This window comes from Bos javanicus, chromosome 18 (genome assembly GCF_032452875.1).
Source record: "Bos javanicus breed banteng chromosome 18, ARS-OSU_banteng_1.0, whole genome shotgun sequence".
In the NCBI taxonomy this organism is placed as follows: Eukaryota; Metazoa; Chordata; class Mammalia; order Artiodactyla; family Bovidae; genus Bos; species Bos javanicus.
The window spans coordinates 43,100,409-43,127,415 of record NC_083885.1 but is presented as its reverse complement, the minus strand read 5'-3'; the positions used below and the strand labels follow the sequence as shown (position 1 = coordinate 43,127,415).

The window sequence follows — 27,007 nt, the reverse complement described above, 5'->3', positions numbered from 1 at the left end:
ATGAGGACAATTAGTCTTACCTTATAGCACAGATACAGCAGTACTAATATCGGTATTGAATATCGCATTATACATATCTATATAAGAAAGACATTATTTAGATTACAAGTATTTGGAATACTTTTACTTTATATTTTTGCTTTGTAAATACATTATTTTAAAAAATATATATATATATAATCTAACAGGGCATGAATCTCCAATAGGTGAAAAAAACTGAGTCAATCATTTGAAAGGTATTTGTAGCTTCCACCATATTGCCACCTAGTGAGTTTATAGGGCAGAACAACCCAGAACTGCACTTATGGGCTATTAATCATTACCATATTCTTATTAGTAATTATATACATATTATATATTATAGTAATTAACAATAATAATAGTGATAACTCTAGATAATGGGATTACTGGTAATTTTTAATATTCCTTTTTGTGCTTTTCAGTATTTCCAAATTCTGTATTATGAACATATCGAACTATGAAAAAAAAATTAGAAAATAAAACTAAAATTAAGCAAAAAATTATTTTAAAATAATTCCTTATAATGCAGGGAACCCAAAGCTGGTCCTCTGTGATAACCTGGAGGGATGGGATGGAGGGGGGAGGTGGGAGGGGGGGTTCAGGAGGGAGGGGACACATGTATACCTGTGGCCAATTCATGTATAGCGGTGGCCATCACAATATTGTAAAGTGATTATCCTCCAATTAAAATAAATAAGTTTAAAAAAATTATAATATATCAATTATTTTAGTTTTAAAGTTTAGTATCCATTTTATCAAACTGATACTTGGACAACTCTTGGGAAAACAGAATTGATAATGAAAGAAATACTGAAAGTCAAAAATGAAATGGAAAAAGAGATAGCACTGACCCTCTTTGGGTTATAAAGATGGATCAACTTCAGAAGTAACTCCCATATTTCAGGGCTGCATAAGCCAAATGACGCAAATACACACATGTGGGACGTCCAGAGGTACTTCATTCTGTAAGAAACAGGCAGGCAAAGGTCAACAGCGCCAACTGTGCAGAAGCCGGAGACAGCTGTCAAGGCGGCTACATCATTTGTGATCACTATATTATTTGTGATCATAGAACTTACTAAAACTATGCAGAAACCAACTGCCAAGGGGTTAGTTATTAATTCCATTGCCTTTTGAGAACCATCCTATAAGTAAAAATAGAGGAATATTTGGTAATTAGAACTGGTTTTAAATGGTATTTTGTACTGGGAGAAGACAGTAAATAAGGATATTTTTATGGGAACCATAATCATTAAAGAAGATGATTGTCAGTTTCCAAATTACATTGCTAAACTATGTCAGGTAAAGAGTGGTCATAAAAAAATAAATAGATAAGACAAAAATACCTCATTGTACTCAATGCCAAGAATCCAAACAGAATCGTGTGTATTAAATTGTAGGCAGTGTCTGGTTTCAGGCCAATTGTGTACTTTCCCATTTTACACATGGACTGCTGATTGGCAGAATCACTGGATAAAACAGCACATATACAAAATTAGTACTTAATTTTAATTCAGCTAAATCTTTGTTAAAGAAGAAGATACAAGAAAGCTATGCCTTCATATATTTAGAAACGTTTTATTTCCCTAAAATAAAGTGAATCAGCTCTGATCAATTTTGAATTTGTTTATGAGGCCAAAATTGTCATACTATAAATATATTATTAGAGTACTTAAAACTGCATAAATTTCATTTTAATTTAAGCAAAACCTTAAAGTCCTTCAATCCCTTCAATTATAAGAGACAGCAAAAAATTTTGGAATCATTGAAACTATAAGAGATCTTCAGAGGTGTTGTAGTACTCATATTTTTCTAGTTTTTACAAATAAGAAGTAAAACTGTATCCATAAACTTGGAATTCAGTAGTTTTATGAATCAATGATCACATTCTTAACCTATCACCGTATCTCATTACATATATCTAACATGATTTTTAAAATCAAATATGGCTACATTAAAATGATTGTTGTACCCATAAAATTAACAATAATCCTTTAACATCACCTAACATCCAGTTCATGTTCTAGTGTCTTTGTTACAACAGCTTTTTTCAGGTAGTTTCTTTGAATCAGGATCCAAAGCTTTCATATTGCATTTCAGTAATGTCTCTTAAATTATCTTTCAATCAACAGAATTACTCCCCCCTCCCAACTTTTTAAGGGCACTGACTTGTTGAAGAAAATGTATCATTTGTCCTGTAACTATCCCCACCTTCAGGATTTGGTTGACTGTCTCCTTGTGGTGCCATTTAATATAATTCTCTATTCTCATACTTTTGATAAACTTTGAACTAGATCTGCTGCTGCTGCTAAGTCGCTTCAGTCGTGTCCGACTCTGTGAGACCCCATAGACGGCAGCCCACCAGGCTCCCCTGTCCCTGGGATTCTCCAGGCAAGAACACTGGAGTGGGTTGCCATTTCCTTCTCCAATGCATGAAAGTGAAAAGTGAAAGTGAAGTCGCTCAGTCGTGTCTGACTCTTAGCGATCCCATGGACTGCAGCCTACCAGGCTCCTCTGTCCATGGGATTTTCCAGGCAAGAGTACTGGAGTGGGGTGCCATTGCCTTCTCCTAACTAGATCCAGAGGTTAATCATCAGGGTCAAGTTCATTTATTTTGGTAAGCACACTTCATGAGGGTACAACGTATTCCATACTGCATCAAGTTGGAAAGCATGTACTGTCTGGTTATTCCTACTCGAGTGATACTGAGATGGACGAGTGCGTTCAGATTTGCACAATTTGTTGTCAAGGGGGAAAGGAAACAACAAGTAATGGCTGCCTGTTTAGGATAAAAATACTTCTTCCATTAAGGCTCCACTTATCCTTCATACAAATCCAGTAGGCTGGGATATGTACAATACTTCTGTATAACTGCTGACCTATTATTTCCTGGAATTCTCTTTTCACAACTCTAGATACATAAGAAAATGAAAATGATACTCAATGATAATTTTCACCACTGGTGATATTCTTTACCTAAGCGTTTTGTATCACAACCCAAACTCTGGCTTCCATTGACACTAAAAGATTACTCCAGACAAGAACATACACTTTCATCCTCCCTTAATACTTGGGAGAATTCTGCAACACCTCTCCCAGTCCCTGCAACTGAGCCAGAACGCTCAATTAATTCTGTGAATATAGAACAGGGCGCCCCTTTCAGTTATATACTGCACACTAATGTAGATGTGCTGTATAAACGTAATAGTATCATCCTTCCTAGCACCAGAAGGCAGGAATACTTTAAATACTTGGCATTGATAGTATATCCTTCAAATTACTTAGACATTAATTCACATTAAGACGCTGTAATTCTTAAGAGACTTTAATTAATGTAGTGCTTTCCTCTAATCAAGTCCTAATATCCCTACCTGGTAGATGAAGATGCTCTAAAATCTTTATCTATAATCATATACCAAATCAGCTTCCAGGGACGGCTCATAGATTCACACTGAGCATGGCAGACATTTTCACACAACACTGCAGGCCCACTGAACTTCCTGCTTTGCATGCAGTCTAGAGTCCTGTCGACACTTGATGTGTCTGGAATAATATTAAATTACACTGTCTAGAATAATTTCCATCTATTTTCACAGGGCTAAATTTTTATCTTGGGCTCAGTATAAAAAGAACACTTCTGAAAGATACTAAAATAGTTTATAGTCAATGAAATATCTTCATGGTTCAATGTTGCTTCACTCTTAATAATCATAAAACACCTCAGCTGAGCTGGGCTCACTGTAATGACTTTCTCCCAGCCAGTTCTTGGTGGCTGTGAATCAGCTCACCAGCACCTTAATTGGCAAGGTAACTACACAGAAAAAGGGCTTCCTTCTGGGCTTCATTACATTTTCACAAATGACAGTAGCTTCAACTTCTTACACTTAATTTTCTTTCAATTTAACATGGATAGTAAATGCAAAAACCTCCATCAGCTTGATAGGTAGGTATTCCATAAGGTTTTAAAAAGTCTTCATACTCCCTGACTTTTTCTTTTAAGTAGGTTAGCAGATTGCTAAGTTTTAAAAACTGTCAATTAATACCTTAAAGACTTTCAGTAGACGCTAATAATTATGGTCCATTCCAACTTCATAAGCCCTTAAACAAGATGCAACAAAACAAACAATGGTTTGTAAATCAATAATAATACCTGCTGCTGCTAAGTCGCTTCAGTCGTGTCCGACTCTGTGCGACCCCATAGATGGCAGCCCACCAGGCTTTCCCATCCCTGGAGTTCTCCAGGCAAGAACATTGGAGTAGGTTGCCATTTCCTTCTCCAATGCATGAAAGTGAAAAGTGAAAGTGAAGTCGCTCAGTTGTGTCCGACTCTTCACGACCCCCTGGACTGCAGTCTACCAGGCTCCTCTGTCCATGAGATTTTCCAGGAAAGAGTACTGGAGTGGGCTGCCATTGCCTTCTCTGAATAATACCTGCTAATGACAGCTAAAACCAACAAAATACTCTATGCACAAGGCACTAAGGACTTTCTGTAGTTTTAACTTATTTCTCACAAAGACTTAATGGGTAAATACTCTTAGTGCTCTCATTCTATAGAAAGGGGAATAGAAATATGGAAAGGTTATGTAACTGGCTCAAAGATCACATCATTCCCAAGTGTGCGGGCCAGGACTTCAACCCAGACCTGGGTGCATGGCAACCACTGCTATTTACCGTCTCTTCACTGTTTGATAACAACTGAGAGGAGAGTCCATGCTAACCTGGGCATGTTCTCCCTTTCAGATGACTGTACTCTGTTCTGTATCTAATGCTTTGATTTTCAATTTAGCAATTTTTCTGCAACACAGAACAAGGTCATTAAAGCACCAAATTAGATTTCTGAAATATGCCATACCTGAGATTACGGAAGGCCACAGCTAATGCTGCAATCACTGTGATGGACAGAACAAATATATAAGCATAAAAAAGCAGAGTGTCTGAAAGTCTTTCAAATGTATTAAAAGGTAGAAGGCCAAATGCTTCTTCACACAGGTATAGGTTTGCATCAAAATCTCTAGGAAATAAAAGGAAAGCAAAGTATTTAATTCAATACAAGATAAGTAAACCTCACATTTTCCCTCAAAACAAGCCTAAAATTAAAATAACTGATAACTTACATTTTAAAGACTCTGCTGATTTAATATAAAAAATAAACACAGACTTTAAATTTAATCATACCTTGTTGCTCCAAATCCAAATTTTGCCTTCAGAAATTTAAATATGTGTTCGTCTGACTTAAGGTTAAGAATTTTCTGTCAGGGAGGGAGAAAACGAAAATCGCTAATTAGTTCCTTATACATGGTTTTCTGATAATTCCCCATTGAATACACTTATTCAATGTTCCATTTCATAGGACTGTATGTGTGTATGTGTAAAATTAGTAAATGCTGAAAACAATTCTTAGAATCAAGAAATTCGAAAGCTGAGATTTTCTTTCTTTTTTAAAAAAAAGTTTTTTAATGAAGTATAGTTGATTTACAATGTTGTGTTAGTTTCTGGTATACAGCAAAGTGACTCTGTTATACATACATGTATTTGTTTCCATTATCATTTGCTACAGGATATTGAATACAGCTCCCTGTACGATACAGTAGGAGCTTGTTATTTATCTGTTTTATATATAGCAGTGTGCATCTCAGAGTCGGACACGACTGAAGCGACTTAGCAGCAGCAGCAGCAGCAGCGTGTATCTACTAATTCCAAGCTCCTAATTTATCCTTCCCTGAACTCCTTTCTCCTTGGGTAACCATAAGCTTGTTTTCTATGTCTGTGAGTCTGTTTCTGTTTAGTAAATAAATTCATTTGTATCGTATTTTAGGTTCCACATGTAAGTGATGTGTAATACTTGTCTGTCTCTGTCCGATTTACTTCACTTAGTATGATAATCTCTAGATCCATCCATGTTGCTGCAGATGGCATTATTTTATTCAAAAGCTGAGCTTTTCAAACTCCCTTTCTTCCTGTTTTTTTTTTTTTCCTTAGCAGAATCACTTTTGCAAACAAAATCTAGGCTTAAGTTCAATATGAAAAATAGATAAAAGATGAGGTTCTTTGGTTTCAGGGAAAGCGAGATGGCTGAAGCCCCAGTGAGTACAATTTTTTAAATCAGAAAACTGATAATATCATGATCTGAAACCTCAAACAGGAACATAGTCCACAAATCCTATTTTGCTGATATAAGACTCATTCACTCAAAGATAATTCAAGACACAGCAGTAACCCTCAAGGGGTGAAGAGACAAATGCCAGTGTTTATCATTAATGAGTATAATTTTAATTCACAGTATTTTAAATTTATGGCTTACAAAAATTCATACAACTTAAATGGGTGAAGAAATTATATCAGAAGAAAAATGAAGATAGAAAAAAAATATGATTAATACAGAGCTGAGGTTGGTACATAAAATATATTCACTAGAGATGGGCCACAAATCTCGACTCAAGCATTCTAGCAGAAAATGCAAAGAAGGAAATAAAAACATCTATGCTACTCACAGGGTCGTAAGATTAAAACAAACCAGTTGCTTCTGAAGAGATCCTTATGGTCTTAAAATTGAGACTCAAGAGAAATTTCGCCCATGGGTATATTAAAAACAGTGAGCAGTCTCAAAGAGTATCTCTTCCTAATTCTTCTCATTAGGTGGCTGGCAGAATGTCAAGTGCAATTCAATAGATGTTATTTTTTGGGGGAGTAAAAAACAGTGGTCCAGATATGCAGCTCTCTCCTGGTTTAATCCACACACAGATAACTGAACATCTAGACTGGCGAAATGAACAGACTGCATAACTTTCAGCCAGTCTTTCAGAAATGCTGATTGTTCTGCTCAAATATGTTTTTGGTGAGTACTGACTGATAATGGAGTTTAAGGACATAGTGACAAGGACCTGGAGTAAAGGTGTTTAATGTAGCTGGCTGAGTGAAGGGTCTTTTTTTCTTTCTTTGACAGTCAACAGACAGGGGGAGGGACTGCTATTCTCCTAGAGGAAGGGTCTGTCCTGGGTCCAGCCTTCCCAGAGCGGTGAATCATCTCCATCAATCAATGTGGCTCTGATAATAAAGCTAGTTTATTTATGAAATCAACCCAATAAAAATCATGTCATTTTTTTTAGTACCGTAGTACAGAAAACAATCTCTAAAAAGTAGATTTTTTAAATTTAGAGATAAATGCTTGTTAAACGCTTTTAAAGCTGAGTTTTTAAAAAAGTTTAATAAACTCAAAGGTGGGTTCAAAGTAGAACATGTTAAAGAGTGAACAGAAATCAAGGACTAAAATAAAGAAAACAATCCTGTTACTGAAACAAAGTTTTACACTGAAATCTGTTTAAAGTAAAACTAGTAACTCTTCAGTAATGCTAAATTAAATATATCATTTTATTAACATACCTTAATAATGTTGTTGAGAAAAAGTGTCAAACATAAAACGACAAATAAATGTAATAATAGTTTCCCAAGTCTATTAAGGAAGTTTCCAGTTTTCAGATTTTTCTAGAAATTAAGAGAGTTAAGTTTTAATTTTTTAACATTCATTTAACTTCACAAACATTTAAAATGAGATTACTTAAAAAATTCAAAACATTGAGTCATGCAACATACAGAGAAAATATAACCTAATTTTCATGCGGTAACATTGCTTAAAATTTGTTATTTTCTAATAGTAAATGAATCACTTAATAATAAGCTCCATATGATAAAGAATGTATTTGAGTCCTTTCTGTTTTAAAGACCTCTTCAACCAGAGTATGGAGTCGGCTCCTTAGAAGGTACTCAGCTCATAGTGACTGAAGAAATCTTTTGATGATTTATCCACTGATTTGTATGTCACAGACTATAACCCATTAAATAAAAACACCAGCACAAAAAATAAATTGTGCTCTTTGATATATAATAGTTTTATTATAACACTCAAATAACTTTACAGATTATCAAATATAATAATATCTAAACAGTTCAAAGATGAGTGATAATTCACTTCTAATTAAGGTTAAAAGGATAAACGAGATGTACAGTGTCTAACAGTCAGCTAGAAGCCATTTATTAAAATCTTTGTGAGGATTTGTCATAGCAATTCTCACTCAAAAGACGAGTAAGAAAAAGGATTTATTCTTCCCCACATGGAAAACAAAACAGCTTCTTGATTTAAAAGTGATTATGAGAAATGTTTCTCATATGCTTATGAGACAAAGAACAGGCTTTGCAACATTGTTAAGGAAAAGACAACTCAAATTTTCTGTAAATTTAAGAAATTTTAATTGTATAATAAAGTCAAAGATCAGGTGAATGTCAAACATGTTATTCTAATAAGTGCCCCAAGGTATTTATTTATTTGGAACCTCAAATTCTCAAAACTGCTAATTTTAACTGACTTTAAAATCAATAATAATAACATGTAAGAATGAGGGAGAGGGGTGTTACTACTTCAAATAACAAGGTGTCCACCAACTTTAAAGACTGTGACAAACTTCCCACAAGCAATAGGTTCTTCTCATTCTTGAGTTCACACTTGAAAAATTCACATTTTTTTCTCTTTTATTTCAACTTTAAACCAACAGCATTCAAATAAGTATCTCTGGCTAATCCTGAATTTAATTAAGATTCCAATTTTTTAGGAAATAATAATGTCAAAACAAAGGAATGATGACATAGCAGAGAGCTTGAAAACCAGTGCTATAGCATGCACTTCAAAAAAATTATAATAATAATAATGCCCCTACTGTGATTTAGTGGGAGTTTGGTCATAAATTTTCCTTTGTATCCTATACGAAGACATGGTCCAAACAAACACACGTTTTTTAAAAAGTTTAAGGATCAAAAAAAAAAAAGTCCTACCTGAAGTTTTCTTGCAATTAATACCGAAAGGTTAAAACTGATCAGCAATGATCCAAGAATCATGGAATTAAAAAACTGAAGCATGCAGACCAGGAGTAAACCTGTGAGCTGTATACCATACAGCCATGTCACCTGCAGCAACCAAAGGTCAGACGATTAAACAGATTTTATCTGGGGACTCCCACATGCTGACGGGTTGGTCCCAGGCTGAATACATCTCAAATTTTAAATAATGCAGAAGACACGCCTAGCTTCAAGTAATACAGTCTAAGAAAGGAAAATAAAACATTACACCTTTTAGGTATAGAACATTTTAAGCTTTATAACATTAAGAAGAAAGGAGATATATGAAGTAGAGGAAGCAAACAATGGTATAAATCAATTCTAGAAATAGGCAAATGCTGTTAATAGCTTTCAATTTTCTTCTAAATTCCTTTACAGTTATGGTTTATAATATTTTATCATATTCCAACAATTAATAATTTAATGTATACATTATTTCTCAATCTTTTATTTCCCAATCTTCCCTAATGATGTTGAACATCTTCATGTGTTATTGAACCTTTCTATATCTTTTCTGGAGAAATATCTATCTAAGCTTTTGCCTATATTTAACTATTGAAAGTACTATAAGAATTCTTCATATATCCTAGAAATCCCTTTTCAAACATGTGATTTGCAAATTTTGTCTCCCATTTTCTAAGCTGTCTTTTTACTTTCTTGGTGATACTCTTTGAAGTACAAAAGTTTTTAATTTTGATGAAGTCCAATTCATCAGTTTTTTCTTCTTTTACATACTTGTGATTTTGTTGCTGTTTTTTAGTTGCTGAGTCTGACTCTTTGTGACCCCCCGGGCTGCAGCACATGACTCCTCTGTCCTCCACTATCTCATGGAGTTTCCTAAAATTCATATCCATTAAGTCAGTGATGCTATCTAATATGTTGTCCTTTGCCAACCTTTTCTCTTTTTGCCTTCAATCTTTCCCAGCACCAGGGTCTATTTTGGTGAGTCGGCTCTTTGCATTAGATTGTCAAAGTATTGGCGCTTCAATTTTAGTCCTTCCAATGAATATTTAGGGTTGATTTCCTTTAGGATTGACTGGTTGATCTCCTTGCAGTCCAAGGGACTCTTAAGAGTCTTCTCTAGCATTACAATTTGAAAGCATAAATTCTTCAGTGCTCAGCCTTCTTTATAGACCAACTCTCACATCCATGTGACTACTGGAAAAACCATAGCTTTGACTATATAGACCTTTGTTAGCAAAAGGATGTTTCTGCTTTTTAATACGCTGTCTAGGTTTGTCATAGTTTTTCTTACAAGGAAAAAGTGTCTCTCAATTTCATGGCTGCAGTCTGTCCACAGTGATTTTGTGGACAAATCACCTAGAAAATAAAATCTGTCACTGCTTCCACTCCCTCCCCCACCTTCTATTTGCCATGAAGTGATGGGCCCTGATGCCATGATCTTAGTTTTTTTGAATGTGGAATTTCAAGCCAGTGTTTTCATTTTCCTCTTTGATCCTTATCAGTTCGGTTCAGTTGTTCAGTCGTGTCCAACTCTTTGCAACTCCATGGACTGAAGAACGCCAGGCCTCCCTGTCCATCACCAACTCCCGGAGTTTACCCAAACTCATGATCCTTATCAGGATGCTCTTTATTTCCTCTACACTTTCTACCATTACAGTGGTATCATCTGCATATCTGAGGTTGCTGATATTTCTCCCAGAAAGCTTGATTCTAGCTTGGGATTCATCCAGCCCAGCATTTCACACGATGTCCTCTATATATAAGTTAAATAAACAGGGTGATAATATACAGGCTTGACGTATTCTATTTCCAATATGAACCAGTTCATTGTTCCATGCCCAGTTTAACTGCTGCTTCTTCACCTGCATACTGGTTTCTCAGGAGAAAGGTAAGGTGGTCTGGTATATAGTCAAAGGCAAGCCATTCAATATCACAGTAATCCAAGTCTATGCCCCAACCAGTAACACTGAAGAAGCTGAAGTTGAATGGTTCTATGAAGACCCACAAGACATTCTGGATCTAATACCCCAAAAAGATGTCCTTTTCATCACAGGGGACTGGAATGCAAAAGCAGGAAGTCAAGAGATACCTGGAGTAACAAGGAAGTTTGGCCTTAGAGTACAAAATGAAGCAGGGCAAAGCCTAACAGAGTTTTGCCAAGAGAACACACTGGTCATAGCAAACACCCTCTTCCAACAATACAAGAGATGACTCTACACATAAACATCACCAGATAGTCAATACTGAAATCAGATTGATAATATTCTTTGCAATTGAAAATGGACAAACTCTATACAGTCAGCAAAAACAAGACTAGGAGCTGACTGTGGCTCAGATCATGAACCCCTTATTGCAAAATTCAAACTTATATTGAAGAAAGCAGGGAAAACCACTAGACCATTCAGGTATGGCCTAAATCAAATCCCTTACAATTATACAGTACAGTGGAAGTGACAAATAGATAATAGATTCAAGGGATTAGATCTGAAAGAATGCCTGAAGAACTATGCATGGAGGTTCATAACATTGTACAGGAGGCAGTGATCAAAACCATCCCCAAGAAAAAGAAATGCGAAAAAGGAAAAATGGTTGTTTAAGGAACCCTTACATATAAATGAGAAAAGAAGAGAAGTGAAGGCGAAGAAGAAAAGATATATCCATCTAAATGCAAAGTTCCAGAGAACAGCAAGGAGAGATAAGAAAGCCTTCCTAAGTGAACAATGCAATGATATAGAGGAAAACAATAGAATGGGAAAGACTCGAGATCTCTTCATGAAAATCAGAGATCCCAAGGGAACATTTCATGCAAAGATGGGCACAATAAAGGACAGAAATGGTATGGACTTAACAGAAACTATTAAGAAGAGGTGGCAAGAATATACAGAACTATACAAAAAAGATTTTAATGACCCGGATAACCATGACGGTATGATCACTCTCTTAGAGCCAGACATCCAGGAGTCTGTGGATCTAAGGAACCACCACTACGAACAAAGCTAGTGGAGGTGATGGAATTCCAGTTGACCTACTTCAAATCCTAAAAGATGATGCTGGTAAAGTGCTGTACTCAATATGCCAGCAAATTTGGAAAACTCAGCAGTGGCCAGAGGACTGGAAAAGGTCAGTTATCATTCCAATCCCAAAGAGAGGCAATGCCAAAGAATGTCAAATTACTGCACAACTGCACTCATTTCACAGGTGAGCAAAGTCAAGCTCAAAATCCTCCAAGCTTGGTTTCAGCAGTACGTGAACTGAGAACTTCCAGATGTACAAGCTGGATTTAGAAAAGGCAGAGGAACCAGAGATAAAATTGCCAGCATACACCAGATCATAGAAAAAGCAAGGGAATTAGAAAAAACATCTACTTCTGATTCACTGACTACACTAAAGTCTTTGTGTGGACTGCAACCAAGTGTGTAAAATTCTTAAAAGGTGGGAATACCTGACCACCTTTCCTGCCTCCTGAGAAATGTGTATGCAGGTCAAGAAGCAACAGTTAGAACTGAACATGGAACAAGAGACTGGTTCAAACTTGGGAAAGGAGTGCATCAAGGCTGTATAATACTGTTGCCCTTTTTATTTAACTTATATGCAGAGTACATCAAGCAAAATGCCGGGCTGGATGAAGCACAAACTGGAATCAAGATTGCAGGGAGAAATATCAATAACCTCAGATATGCAGATGACACCACCCTTACAGCAGAAAGCGAAGAGGAACTAAAGAGCCTCTTGATGAAGGTCACAGAGGTGAGTGAAAAAACTGGCTTAAAACTCAACTTTCAGAAAACTAAGATTATGGTATCTGGTCCCATCACTTCATGGCATATAGATGGGGAAACCATGGAAACAGTGACAGACTTTCTTTTCTTGGGCTCCAAAATCACTGCAGATGGTGACTGCAGCCATGAAATTAAAAGACAACTTGCTCTTTGGAAGAAAAGGGATGACCAACCTAGACAGCATATTAAAAAGCAGAGACATTACTTTGCCGACAAAGGTCCGTCTAGTCAAAGCTATGGTTTTTCCAGTAGTCATGTATGGACACGAGAGTTGGACCATAAAGAAGGCTGAGCACCAAAGAATTGATGCTTTTGAACTGTAGTGTTAGAGAAGACTTTTGAGAGCCTCTTGTACTGCAAGGAGATCAAGTCAGTCAATCCTAAAGAAATCAACTCTGGATATTCATTGGAAGGACTGATGCTGAAGCCGAAGCTCCAATCCTTTGGCCACCTGAGGCAAAGAGCTGACTTACCGGAAAAGACCTTGATGCTGGGAAAGACTGAAGGCAGTAAGAGAAGGGGATGACAGAAGACAAGATGGTTGGATGGCATCACTGACACAAGGTCTGGGAGATGGTGAAGGACAGGGAAGCCTGGCATACTGCAGTCCATGGGGTTGGAAAGAGTCATACATGACTGAGTGACTGAACAAGACAGCAGATTAAAGACAGAGACATCATTTTGCCGACAAAGGTCTGTATAGTCAAAACTATGGTTTTTCCAGTAGCCATGTACGGATTGTGAGAGTTGGACCATAAAGAAAGCTGAGGGCCAAGGAATTAATGTGTTTGAATTGTGGTGCTAGAGAAGACTCTTGAGAGTCCCTTGGATGGCAAAAGATCAAAGCAGTCAATCCTAAAGGAAATCAACCCTGAATATTCCTTGGAAGGACTAAAGCTGAAGCTCCAATACTTTGGCCACCTGATGTGAAGAGTCAACTCACGGGAAAAGACCCTGATGTTGGGAAAGATTGAGGGCCAGGGTTCAGTTCCCTGTTCAGGTGCCAAATGTTGGGACCAGACCAACAACAAACCAACCTGAGGGAAGAGTGCCACAGAAGAATAAAGAAAAAGAAGACTCAGGGGGGTCTGATGCCATTTACAGGCAAAAGCCCAGATCCTAATCCTTGCATGCCTTTTATTGTTAACTTCTACTTCCTTGTTTGTGCTCTAGAGATATCTGTTCTTTACAATCTCAGACTGGGGATAAAGATGCACAAGGCACAGTCCTCAATGTCAAGCCTTCAGGCCTTTCATGACTTTGTTTAGCTCTTCGGTTAGTGACAACCTTTCTCAGCAATGCCCTCAAGGCTCTGGTTACGGGAACAGTCACTAAAAGTTTTCCATCAGTCACATCAATACTGCAACATCTTGTTTTCAAGATGTCTTTCCGTGATATACTTTTTCCTGCTCCCAGCCCTTCGTCTGGGGGTGATAAGAAAGTCATTCTTTTTCAAAGAAGCCCTGTTAATTATAGTACAGGCCTGTGCATAGCATATTCCCTACATAGGAAAAGGGGATGAACAGAGGAGGAGATGGTTGGAAGGCATCACCAACTCAATGGGCATGAGTTTGAGCAAACTCTGGGAGACGGTGAAGGACACGGAAGCCTGACATGCTGCAGTCCATGGTGTTGCAAAGAGTTAGACACAACTTGGTGCCTGAACAACAAGTTGACAGCTTGGTTATAACTGCGTTTTTCCTCTTTGTAAGTATGTAAGTATGCAGTGCTACACACTTCTCTGCTAGTGCTGCTAGTGCTGCTTCACTTGCACCCCAAAAGGTTTGATGTGCTGCGTTTTTGTTGTCACTGAATTCACTGTTTTCTCAAGGCTGCCTTTTTGACCCATAGATTATTTAGAAGTGCACTATTTAGTTTCCAAGTTTGGAAAGTGTCCTACCTTTTTGTATGATTTCTAGTTTGAACCCATTGATTCAATCCATTGGGTATTCTGCTGTTGTTGGGTGGAGTGTTCTATAAATGTTAGTTAGAGCCTGTTGGTTGATGGTGTTGCTCAGTGCTACATCCTTAATGATTTCTGTCTGGTTCTCAATTGTTGAGAGAGGGTTGCGGATGTCCTCAGCCCTGTCTGTAGGTTTGTCCATTTCTCCTTTATAGTTCTGTCAGTTTCTGTTTCATATATATTGTGGCCCTGTTGTTTAGTACATGTGCATTTAGAGTTCTCATGTCTTCTTGGTAGATGAATACTTTTTTCAATATACAGTGTTCTGGTAATTTCCTTTGTTCTCATGCCTACTTCATCTGGTATTAATATAGCCACTCCTACTTTTTTTGGTTAATATTTGCAATGGTGTTATCTCTTCCAGCTCATTTAGTTTCAATCTTCCTATATTGTTTGTTTTGTGTGGAGTGAATTTCTTATATAAAACATTTTGGTTGTGTATTTTTAATCTGCTTTGACCCATCTCTTCAAATTATTGTATTTCATTGCTATGTGTGTGTTAGTAGCTACGTGTGTGTTAATAGCTCAATCGTCTCTGACTCTTTGTGACCCCATGGACTGTAGCTCACCAGGCTCTTCTCTCCATGGAATTCTCCAGGCAAGAATACTGGAGTGGTGTGCCATTCCCTTCTCCAGGGCATCTTCTCAACCTGGGGACTGAACCCAGGTTTCCTGCACTGCAGGCAGACTCTTTACCATCTGAGCCACCAGGGAAGCCCTAAATAATTATTGCTATGCTAGATCTTAAAATCTGTTATTTTATCATTTGCTATTTGTTCATTCTGTTTTCTATTTGTTTTCTCTTTTCTGCCTTCCTGTGGGTTCTGATAACATGAATTCAAGTTCTTGCTATGGTCCCACAGGTCTCTGAGGCTCTGTTCACTTTTTCCAGTCTATTTTCATGTTCAAATTAGTTAACTTCTAAATTGTCCTATCTTCAAGTTCACTGATTCTTTCCTCTGACCATTCCAGTCCACTGCTGAATTGATCTTCTGAGATTTTTACTTTCATTATTGGAATTTTTCAGTTGTAAAATTTTCACTTGCTTCTCCTTTTTATCTTTCAAATCTCAGTTGAGAGTTTCTATTTTTTCGTTTGTTTCAAGTGCGTCTGTAATTGCTCAGTGACAGTTTCATGATGGCTGCTTTAAATTCCTTGTCAGATAATTCAACTTTTGTGTGTCTTGGTGTTGCCACCTGTTGATCCCTGCTCATTCAAGAGATTTTCCTGGTTCTTAGTGTAATAAATGATCTTCAATTGTACCATATGATATTATGGATCTTGGAACCTTCTGTAAACCTTCAGTGTCAGCAGACCTCCTGATACCATCCCAGCCTCATGCCACTGAGGGAAGAGGGATGCTGTCTCATTATTTCCAGATGCATCTGGCTGTCCAGGGTGCCCATTTGACCTCTGCTGACTTTTAAGGGGGTATCTCATTACTGCAAGGTGAAGATGAAAGTTTAGGCTCCCCATAAGCCATCTGTTGACACCATCCTGGCAAAGAGGGGAAGGGATGTCTTATTACCAATAGTTAGAAGTTGGAGGTTCTCCATGTGGCATTCATGCTTCACCCTTTTCTTGAGGCTTTTCCCCCCTCTGAATCCATTAGTACTTCCTGGTTGTTAACTTCTCTAGTACTTAGTCTGAGATAAATACAGCAAAGAGAAAATCGAGGGAACTCACTGTCATGTTTTTCCTTTGGTCTTGAGGTCTCTAGGCACAGTCTACTTTCTTTTCTCCATCTCTCAAAATCTTATGTTTGTTTTTTATATAACATCTAGGGCTGCTTTTAATTGTACTTAGGAGGAGGAATAAGGAGAAGTGCGTTTACTTCATTTTATCTGGAAATAATTTATTGAGTATTTTAAAATTGCCTCCCAGGTATTAATCACTAATGTGTCTTGTTTTCACAACAGGTAATCTCTATATTCTTAGTAAAGGAACAGAATTAATTACATGCTTAATAATAACATTTACTGTTCTATTTTATACTTTTAAATTCTGTACACATTTCTCAATGAAAACTTCACTTTTGATGGTAAGAGACTTTCCATCATCCATGAAAAGATGACACATACTGAAAAAGATAGTTTTTTATCACCACATCAGGCTCTGAATTTGTATTATCTTTTTCTGTATCAATTATTCTGACTCTTTCCCATGTGACATGATTAGAGATCATGATTCCAGTTTATGAAGAAACTAAGGCTCCAAGAACTTATATCAGTTGACAAAGCTTAAAGAGCTAGTTATTTTCAGAACTGATAGTAGCAACTTGGTATTATAAGCCAGGATCCTTTCATTATGATACTGTTCCTTCTTAAATTCTGATACGACTTCTAACACCAACAGAGTTTCAAATATGAAAAGTTCGGTGAAGTTTAGAACTGAATATAAAATAAATCAGCTGTATTATTCTTTAGTTTTGTGTGTGTGCCAAAATAGTATCTTTTATTGTTTTCTAATTAAAAAGTAATAATAAATGTTCATTATGGAAAATTCAAGAGATCTACAGAACAAAAAGAAAATAAGAGTACTAAGCACATTTTGTTGTTGTTTAGTTGCTAAGTCATATCTGACTCTTTTGTGACCCCATGGACTATAGCCCACAAAACTCCTCTGTTCATGGGATTTCCCAGGCAAGAATACTAGAGTGGACTGTCATTTCCTTCCTCAGGGGATGTTCCCCACCCACGGATCAGATGACTGCTAATACTTTAATGTATATATTTCTGGAAACTTTCTATATACATGTTTTATTTTTGAAAAAAAGGGAGAAGGATTATATATATGGTTATATATAATACTAATGGTTATATATAATACTCTGTTGCATAGTTAAGACATGTTCATTTAACAACACTCTATTGCTATTGACTTAGGTCATTTCCAGACTTTTCTTATTACAATACAACGAAAATGAACATCTTTGATTATTTCCTTATGATAAATTTCAAAACGTGAAAGTCTGGTGAAAAGACAAACACATTTTCTTGGGCTTTTGATACTTACTGTAAAAATACACTAGAGAAAATTATATACTACAAAAAACTTCATAGTTATATTTTCAAAATTGCTCATTACTTATTTAATTTCTTCTTCTATTAATTAACTAATAAATCAATTTATTTATGTTAAAGTGTACAGTGCTCTTTTGAATGGTGCTTGTTGGGGGTGGGGGGAGTGATATGAAGAAACTGACTGGCCTAGGAGTGCATGACAAGGAGACATACAGAGGCATCTGGGCACTCCTTCCCCTTAACTTGCAAGTCTCCATGAGCAAAGTATAAAGAGTTAACAAAACAGGAAAGCAAATATAAACCAACAGGAATGGACTCAGCTTCATTTGTACATATAGCTTTTACAGGCACGTGGCTTCCATTATTATTATCCAATATCACACATATACATATACACACATATACATTTTAGCTTTCGCTTATCCACCTGCTTTCTTTTCTAAATTTTTAAATTTTTATTTTATGTTGCAGTTTACTTGATTAAGACTGATGTGTTAGTTATTAGGTGTACAGCAAAGTGATTCAGTTATACCCATATCAGTATCCATTCTTTTTTGATTCTTTTCCCATTTATCCACCTGCTTTCTTTACTGTATTTTATCTTTATTATTTTGCTTTCTCACATTCCATCCAAATTATACTCTCTTCATTTTTTGTCCAGCTCAAGCATCTCATTTCTGTGAAACCTTTTTAGCCTAAAAATAACTTTCCTCTTCTAGACTTCTAGTGCTTCAATTCAGTCAGTCAGTTGTCGCTCAGTTGTGTCCGACTCTTTGCGACCCGATGAATCGCAGCACACTAGGCCTCCCTGTCCATCACCAACTCCCGGAGTTCACTCAGACTCATGTCCATCGAGTCAGTGATGCCATCCAGCCATCTCATCCTCTGTCGTCCCCTTCTCCTCCTGCCCCCAATCCCTCCCAGCATCAGGGTCTTTTCCAATGAGTCAACTCTTCACATGAGGTGGCCAAAGTACTAGAGTTTCAGCTTTAGCATCATTCCTTCCAAAGAAATCCCAGGGCTGATCTCCTTTAGGATGGACTGGTTGGATCTCCTTGCAGTTCAAGGGACTCGAAAGAGTCTTCTCCAACACCACAGTTCAAAAGCATCAATTCTTCAGTGCTCAGCTTTCTTCACAGTCCAACTCTCACATCCATACATGACCACAGAAAAAACCCTAACCTTGACTAGATGGACCTTTGTTGGCAAAGTAATGTCTCTGCTTTTCAATATGCTATCTAGGTTGGTCATAACTCTTCTTCCCAGGAGTAAGCGTCTTTTTAAATTTCATGGCTGCAGTCACCATCTGCAGTGATTTTGGATCACTAATGCTAGTGCTTAGTATTACTACAAATTGACGTCTATCTATCTATATATATAGAGAGAGATAGATATATAGATGTATATATTAGACATCTAATTGTGTAGACATCTTCATTTTCCAAGTTAGATGGCAAACTCCCAATGGAAGAGACATCTTATATGGGTTCCCACCTGTGTTTTCTGTGCTGACTGATTTTAATGTTTCCTAATTCAGATTCAGTCAGTTTTCAAAGATTGCTACACCTCTTCTGACATGGAATATGTGAGCTCAACTCTTCTCTATGAGATTATATTGCTGCCCTAGGTCTGGAGATAATATTTCATTGTACTTGGGAAATACTTAAGTTACTGTTACTTTAGAATAGTAACTATGAGCAACTTAAAATTATACACAATACATCATAACATAGTTCTGCATGTGACAAAAACCATGCAGTTAAATGACAGCAGCACACACTGGGAGACAAACAACGGTTTCCTTCATAATTTTCTTATTTCATAGGTGGCCTCTGGCCAATCAACAGGGATTCAGATCCCACACTGGTAAACGTTACTATAAAGTACCACAGAAAAGTTGTTACACATCCACTGATTTCCTTGGGGGGGAGAAAGGATGGGGTAATACACAGTAACACATTTTAAAACAGCTATCCCATATTTTAACATTTAAGTAAACTCTATAAAGGACAATTGACTCAGACACTTGTGCTCCAAATAAATATGTCTTTTAATGTAAAATAAGCAAGATAAAAGTTAAAATCATCAAACTAGGCTGTATAAATCACTCAACATCAACTGACCACAACATATTTACATTACAGTTAAGAAGCAGCTTCAACTTTATCATTAAGCACGTGCATATTTTGAGCTCATTCTATGATATAAAACATTAAACAATGACCATCTCAACTGAGAAAAGAAAGCAAAGCTTACCTTCATTGCTGGCAACATGTCTAGGGAGTCCAGTATGAACAGCACTAATGCTTGCATCAGCATCATAAACTGATTAAATTGCCATGTTAGACTAAAGAGAAAAGTTGATATGAAAATGGCAAGAAGTGTCAGCCTCTGTAAAAAGAAAATCTTATATAATTTACATGTCTCTACTAATAAAAAGCCTCTCAGACAAGTGTTCTCAAGAGCAGCCAATATCTCTATAAACAAAACAGAAAAAAACTATAAAATGTTGCTCTGAAAACTCTTGCATTTGTTACTTATGCTCTAAATATCCTAAAGTGACACTTTGCATATAAATATTCACATACAGTATGTGTACTCCATATTATTATGGAGGCGATAATGCACCAAGTCACATCTCAAGAGCAATCACTTAAAAATTCTAACAGCTCTGCAGGAATTTTGTGTGGGTTTGCTGCAACTATTTAAGGGCAGATGATACAAAGAACATTTTTAACATTGAAAATGAAAACATTTTCTTTGTAAAGTAGGGAAAGGCTTGGGAAAAAAATTTAACTCAAGTTAAAAAACTAGTCGTGGAATAAGAACTATCAACAGACATGGGGACACTATGAACATCACATTTTCTGAAGCTTCTAAGATAAAACTGGAGAACTAAAAATAGACACAAAGGATTGTAAAAACTTACTTGAGAAAGAGGCTGTAAGTTTGGTCTCAGGAAGTATGTAATTGCTGCTATCTGGATTGCAAAGAATGGCAGCGCCCAATTCTCTCTCAGGGGGATGGTAAACTCCACCCTTGTGGTATCTATTCTGCACACGGAAAACACGAAGGGCCAAAGGGGTAATTTTTACTATCGCTACCTCGAAGACTTCCTGAAGTCAAAGACGTGTTACATTAAGTATATTTAGATTTTGGTTCTTGGTTCTCAATAATTTGTCCCTATCATCATCCCTGTAACATAAAACTGTCATTGGGAAAATTTAAATAACCTGTCCACAGGTAGGCAGGGGTAGAACTGGTAGTGTTTTATACTCGAGTCTTAATTTTGTCATTAATAATTGGTAAAAATGGTACTGAAGAATTTATTTACAGAGCAGCAATGGAGAAACAGACAGAGAATAGACTTATGGACATGTGGAGAGGGGAGGAGAGGGTGAAATGCGTGGAAAGAGTAACATGGAAACTTACATTATCATATGTAAAATAGATAGCCAACAGGAATTTGCTGTATGGCCTAGGAAACTCAAACAGGGGCTCTGTATCAACCTAGACGGGTGGGGTGGGGCGGGGAGATGGTGGGAGGTTCAAAAGGGAGGGGATATATGTGTACCTATGGCTGATTCATGTTGAGGTTTGACAGAGAACAAAATTCTGTAAAGCACTTATCCTTCAATAAAAAATAAATAAATTTTAAAAATACTGGTAAAAACTGCTTGACCCACCCCTCCTAGAATGTGAACCCTCAGAGGGCAAGAATAGCTTTCAAGTTTGTACACCCAGTACCAAGAACCATTCCTACACACACTAGGTTTCCAACAAATGTCTTTTATTTACTTTTAATAGAAGCAAATTTGACTTTTAGCAGGAATTATGTTAGATTAAAATGTGAAGAAGCAGCATAACACAGCAGTCTCACACTTTGCATCTGAATTCTGATTAAAACTCAGCATGTGTGTGCATGTGTGTGTGTGTATAGCTTTTTATATAAATATATATGCCTAATAAATAGTCTCATATACATGTCTATGCATATAATTTAACCTTTTACATATATTTATATATATAATATATACTATAAAACTCAACCTTTTAAGCTTCAATTACTTCATCTCTGAAATAGTAATAATAATAGTACCTACACTATAAGGTTGCTAAAATAATAATATAAAGCACTAATGTAAAGTGCTTGCAATATAGTAACCACTCAATAATGTTATAATAAAAAGTAATTTGTTGAGGTTTAACTAGTATTTGAACTCATGTTCAAATTTTAAGACTGATACTGAATATTGATGTTGCTTTTACAGGTCAGGCAATAATTCGATATATCTTGAATATGTTTTTTAAAAATGCTATTTCATAATACTCTGGTATTTGGAAATTTATATATATTAATTAAATAATGTAAGAACTTCCTTACGTTTGTACAGTGCTTTATGCTTTGCTAATTAGGAGCTCCACACAATTTTATTGAGGTTGATAATAAAGATATTATCAAACGTTTTAAGAAATGAGATTTATGACTAGAGAAATATTAATCATACAGCAAGTTAGTAACAGAATTGGGACTATTATAGATGATTCTCTTGACTTACAATTCAATGTTTTGTTCCTCAGTTGTAGATATATTAATACAGAAGTAGGACTTCCTATGTTACTAAATAAAAACTTCACGAGGTAACCCAAAGAGAAAATGGTGGTTGTTTAGTCACCAAGTCATATCTGATTCTTTTTCAACTCCATGGACTGTATCATGCCAGGCTCCTCTGTTCATGGAATTTTCCAGGCAAGAATACTGGAGGCGGTTGCCACTTACTTCTCCAAGGGATCTTCCCAACCCAGGGATCAGACCCATGTCTCCGGCACTGCAGGTGGATTCTTTACCGCTGAGCCATCAGGGCTTCCCCAAAGAGAAAATACTCTCACACATGGAAGAACTACCTTCTTTAAACTGGAAATGAAGTAACTTCATTTTCTAAACTTACACTTTAGAAAGGGAGAAAGGAATACTGATTCCTACTCACCTATTTGTGACGTACCAGAAGGCTGCTAACAGTCCTGAAAGCCACGTACCACTCAGGAGCCAGCTGGTTATGTAAAGAGCTGTGACATAAATTGCTTGGAGTCCAAATAAGGTGTAAATATAAAAATAAACTGGTTCTATATATTTCTGTAAAAGGGAATGATAAAAAAATGTTTGTTACAGAACTCCTACTCCTACTCATTGCCACTTAAAAAACATGCAAGTGGAAATTTAGTATTTAGAAGTTTGGTATCAATTCCAAGAAATAAGCACACATCACTCCTTCCCATGTAAAAGTGTGCTAGCAGCCTTCTTTCTCAGTATCAAGAGCAGAAGAGGGAAGTTCCTGAGCACTTTGGCTTCAGAAAAGTTTTACACCTAGTTTTGTCTAGCATTCCCTTATTTAGGTGAGGAGGGTCACTGTGATCTGCTAATCTTCCAGGTTTTTCTTTTCTTTTTTTTAATTCAAAGGTAAATGAAGAGTGATTACACATTTCCAATTGAAAATACTTACCAGCTTTCAAACTGCACACTTGTAAGCCTCGAAGTATCTATATGTAAAAATATCTTATAAAATACAAATAAAAAGCAAAATTCACAATATGTAAAGAGAAAATTAGCATACTGTTGTTTTTACATCAAGACAGCTGAAGATCAGAAAAACATTTCAACACTTTGACTTTCATCGGATATTAAATTCAATGTCACAGATCACAACATACCTGTATGGGCAGAACTCTATATAAAATACTGAGAAAAACCTCTTGGTAAATATTCATTCGTTGAAGGAGGTTAATTGTCCTCATAGATTCCGTTTTGTTATCATATATTAAGCCACGAAAACCTAAGATTAATATTTGAAAATTCAGGAAAAGATAATTATAATTATTCATTCAAAACTATTCACAGATTCTTTAATATATGTCAGAGAATGTGCTAGATATTGGGGACATAATATAGTTCTATCCAAAAAAGCTTGGGCTTCCCAGGTGGCTCAGCGGTAAAGAATCCACCTGAAATGCAATGCAGGAGATGCGGGTTTGATGCCTGGGTTGGATAGATCCCTTGGAAGAGGGCAGAGCAACCACTCCAGTATTCTTGCCTGGAGAACTCCATGCACAGAGAAGCCTGGCAGGCTACGGTAAATGGGGTTGCAAAAGAGTCGGACACAACTTAGCGACTAAACACCACCACCACCCACACAGAGCTTACCCCCCAATATATCACATGGACACTTGTTTAAATGTTTACACAAACATAAGTAAATTATAACTTTCGTGATGTGAGAGAATCTTCTACAGAAATTTGCACAAAGGATTTTATATTTTCCTGCCCTGCCTTCCTGTCATGGGGCCTATTAGGACCTCCTTAGGGAGAATACATGAAGCCTCCCTTACTCCCCTGGGAGGGGTTTGGCCATATGACTTGCTCTGAGCAATGGCATGTGAGTGGATGTGACAGAGGTCATATCAGCAGAATTTACTATGTTTCCACTATGTTTCCAGAATCCAACATGTTTCCACTAGCAACCTTGCTTTCCCCTCTGCTGTGATAACAGTATGTTCTACATAGGGGTTGGATAATAAGAGCGAGAAATAAATCTGTTGTTAAAGAATTCCACTGCTATAATTTGGTCACCTGTTACTGCAACCAAGTCGACTATTCAACAGAAGGTATGAATAGACAGTTTACAGAAGCACATGCACACAGTTCTTACACATTTGAAAAGATGCTCAACCTTACCCTTACTAGAAATGCAAATTAAAACTTCACTGAGATAACACTTCTCAACTACCAGCTTGGAAACAATCAAGAAGCTTGACAATATATTCTATTAGTGAGCCTATAAGGGAAAGGAGTGTGTCAAGGCTGTATATTATCACCCTGCTTACATGCAGAGTACATCATGCGAAATGCCTAGTGGAGAAAGCACAAACCGGATTCAAAATTGCTGGGAGAAATATCAGTAACCTCAGATATGCAGATGACACCACCCTTATGGCAGAAAGCGAAGAGGAACTAAAGAGCCTCTTGATGAAAGTGCAAGAGGAGAGTGAAAAAGCTGGCTTAAAACTCAACATTCAAAGAACGAATAGCATGGCATCCAGTCCCATCACTTCATGGCATATAGATGGGGAAACCATGGAAACAGTGACAGACTTTCTTTTCTCGGGCTCCAAAATCACTGCAGATGGTGACTGCAGCCATGAAATTAAAAGATACTCGCTCCTTGGAAGAAAAGCTATGACAAACCTAGACAGCATATTAAAAAGCAGAGACATCACTTTGCTGACAAAGGTCCATCTAGTCAAAGCTATGGTTTTTCCAGTAGTCAAGTATGGATGTGACAGTTGGACCATAAAGAATGCTGAGTGCCGAAGAATTGATGCTTTTGAATTGTGTTATTGGAGAAGATGCTTGGGAGTCCCTTGTACTACAAGGATATCAAACCAGTCATTCCTAAAGGAAATCAACCCTGAATATTCATTGGAAAGACTGATGCTGAAGCTGAAGCTCCAGTACTTTGGTCACCTTATGCAAAGGACTGCCTCATAGGAAAAGACCCTGATGCTGGGAAAGATTGAAGGCAGGAGGAGAAGGGGACAACAGAGGATACGATGGCTGGATGGCATCACCGACTTGATGGAACTAAGTTTGAGCAAGCTCCAGGAGCTGGTGATGGACAGGGAAGCCTGGTGTGCTGCAGTCCATGGGGTCACAGAGTTGGACATGACTGAGTGACTGAACTGAACTGAAGGTACTTTCATACAGTGTAGCTGGGAAGGCAAAATGATATAATCCTTATGTAAGAGAATTTGGCCTAGAGAAGGCAATGGCAAGCCACTCCAGTACACTTGACTAGAAAATCCCATGGATGGAGGAGCCTGGTGGGCTACAGTCCATGGGGTCGCTACGAGTCGGATGCGACTGAGCGACTTCACTTTCACTTTTCACTTTCACGCAATGGAGAAGGAAATGGCAACCCACTCCAGTGTTCTTGCCTGGAGAATCCCAGGGACAGCAGAGCCTGATGGGCTGCTGTCTATGGGGTCGCACAGAGTCGGACATGACTGAAGCGACTTAGCAGCAGCAGCAGCAAGAGAATTTGGCAACACCTAGGAAAATTACATATGCATTTACTCTTTGATCCAGGAAGCCCATGTCTAGGAATTATTTTCAAAGACAGACTGGCAAAAAGACAATGACATAGGTACAAAGTTATGCATGCAACTCCAAAGTCCATCAATGGGAGGTGTTTTGGACTGAACCATGTCTCCCTAGATTTCTATGTTGAAGCCTTAATTCCAATGTGTCTATATTTGGATAGGGTCTATAAGGAGGTAAAAAGTTTAATATGTGAGGTCATAGGGTGGGACCTTAATCTGACAGGACTACTGTCCTTATAAAGAGAGGAACCGACAAAAGGGGACTCTCTCCGTCTCTCTAAGAATACACATGGCGGAAAGGCCATCTAAGACCACGGCAAGAATGGGGCCATCTACAAGCCAGAAAGAGGCTTCACTAGAGACCAACCCTGACAGTACCTGATTGTAGACCTCTGGCCTTCACAACTGAAAAAAAAAAAAATTATACTGTTTAAGCCGCCCAGTCTGTGTTATTTCGTTACAGCAGTCCCAGTAGACCAATGTAGGAGCGTTATGGAGTCTGTAAGTGCCTCCCGTCCATGTCAAAGTCCTAAGGACCCCCAGTGCAATGGTATTTGAAGATGAGCCTTTGGGATGTAATTAGGTAGAGATGAAGGTTAGAAGAGGGGGACCCTCATGATGGGATTAGTGCCCTTATCAGAAGAGACACTAGAGAGCTTGCTCTCTGTCTCTCCTCCACGTGAGGGTGCAGAGGTGGCCATGAACAAACCCAGAGAGTCCTCGCCAGAGCCCAACTGTGCTGGCACTCTCATCTCAGACTGCCAGCTTGCAGAACTGTGAGAAAATAAATCTCTGTTTTTTAAGCCGCCCAGTCTATGTTAGTTTGCTACAGCATTCCGTGCAGACAAGAAGGCTACTCGAATAAAACATGGTGACCCACACAAAGGACTGCTGTGCCACTGCAAGAATGTAAGTAAGTAAATAAATGAGGAATATCATGATATTCTACTACAGAGTGATGAAGATTTCAGTCAAGTAAAAAAAAAAAGCAAAATAAAGAACAGTGTGTTCAGTAAGCAGAGATTTTTCTAAGTAAAAGGGAAAATAAGAATATATAAAATATTTGCTTACACTGAAAATATTAACTGTAGAATAATAAACCAAAAACTAATAAAAATAGTTACCTTAAGGGTAAGAAAAGAAACAGGGTGGAGATGAGAGGGGGACTTTCCTGAATGCTCCCTGTTTTATAGTTTTGACTTAGGAACCATGTAAAC

At 37.3% G+C, this 27,007-nt stretch overlaps 1 protein-coding gene across 1 annotated transcript in view; it reads right to left on the bottom strand.

Moving 5' to 3' along the window:
* DPY19L3 (dpy-19 like C-mannosyltransferase 3) overlaps nucleotides 1-27,007 on the bottom strand; it is a 74,410-nt gene that overhangs the window by 19,657 nt on the left and 27,746 nt on the right. Inside the window, exons 5-15 of the mRNA XM_061387885.1 lie at nucleotides 23,346-23,467; nucleotides 22,625-22,770; nucleotides 20,566-20,689; nucleotides 19,893-20,027; nucleotides 8,845-8,976; nucleotides 7,402-7,503; nucleotides 5,197-5,270; nucleotides 4,874-5,032; nucleotides 1,368-1,490; nucleotides 873-984; nucleotides 21-77 (exon numbers count right to left, since the gene is read on the bottom strand). Of these exons, the coding sequence (XP_061243869.1) occupies nucleotides 21-77; nucleotides 873-984; nucleotides 1,368-1,490; nucleotides 4,874-5,032; nucleotides 5,197-5,270; nucleotides 7,402-7,503; nucleotides 8,845-8,976; nucleotides 19,893-20,027; nucleotides 20,566-20,689; nucleotides 22,625-22,770; nucleotides 23,346-23,467 (1,286 nt within the window). The remainder of the gene's footprint in view (nucleotides 1-20; nucleotides 78-872; nucleotides 985-1,367; nucleotides 1,491-4,873; nucleotides 5,033-5,196; nucleotides 5,271-7,401; nucleotides 7,504-8,844; nucleotides 8,977-19,892; nucleotides 20,028-20,565; nucleotides 20,690-22,624; nucleotides 22,771-23,345; nucleotides 23,468-27,007) is intronic.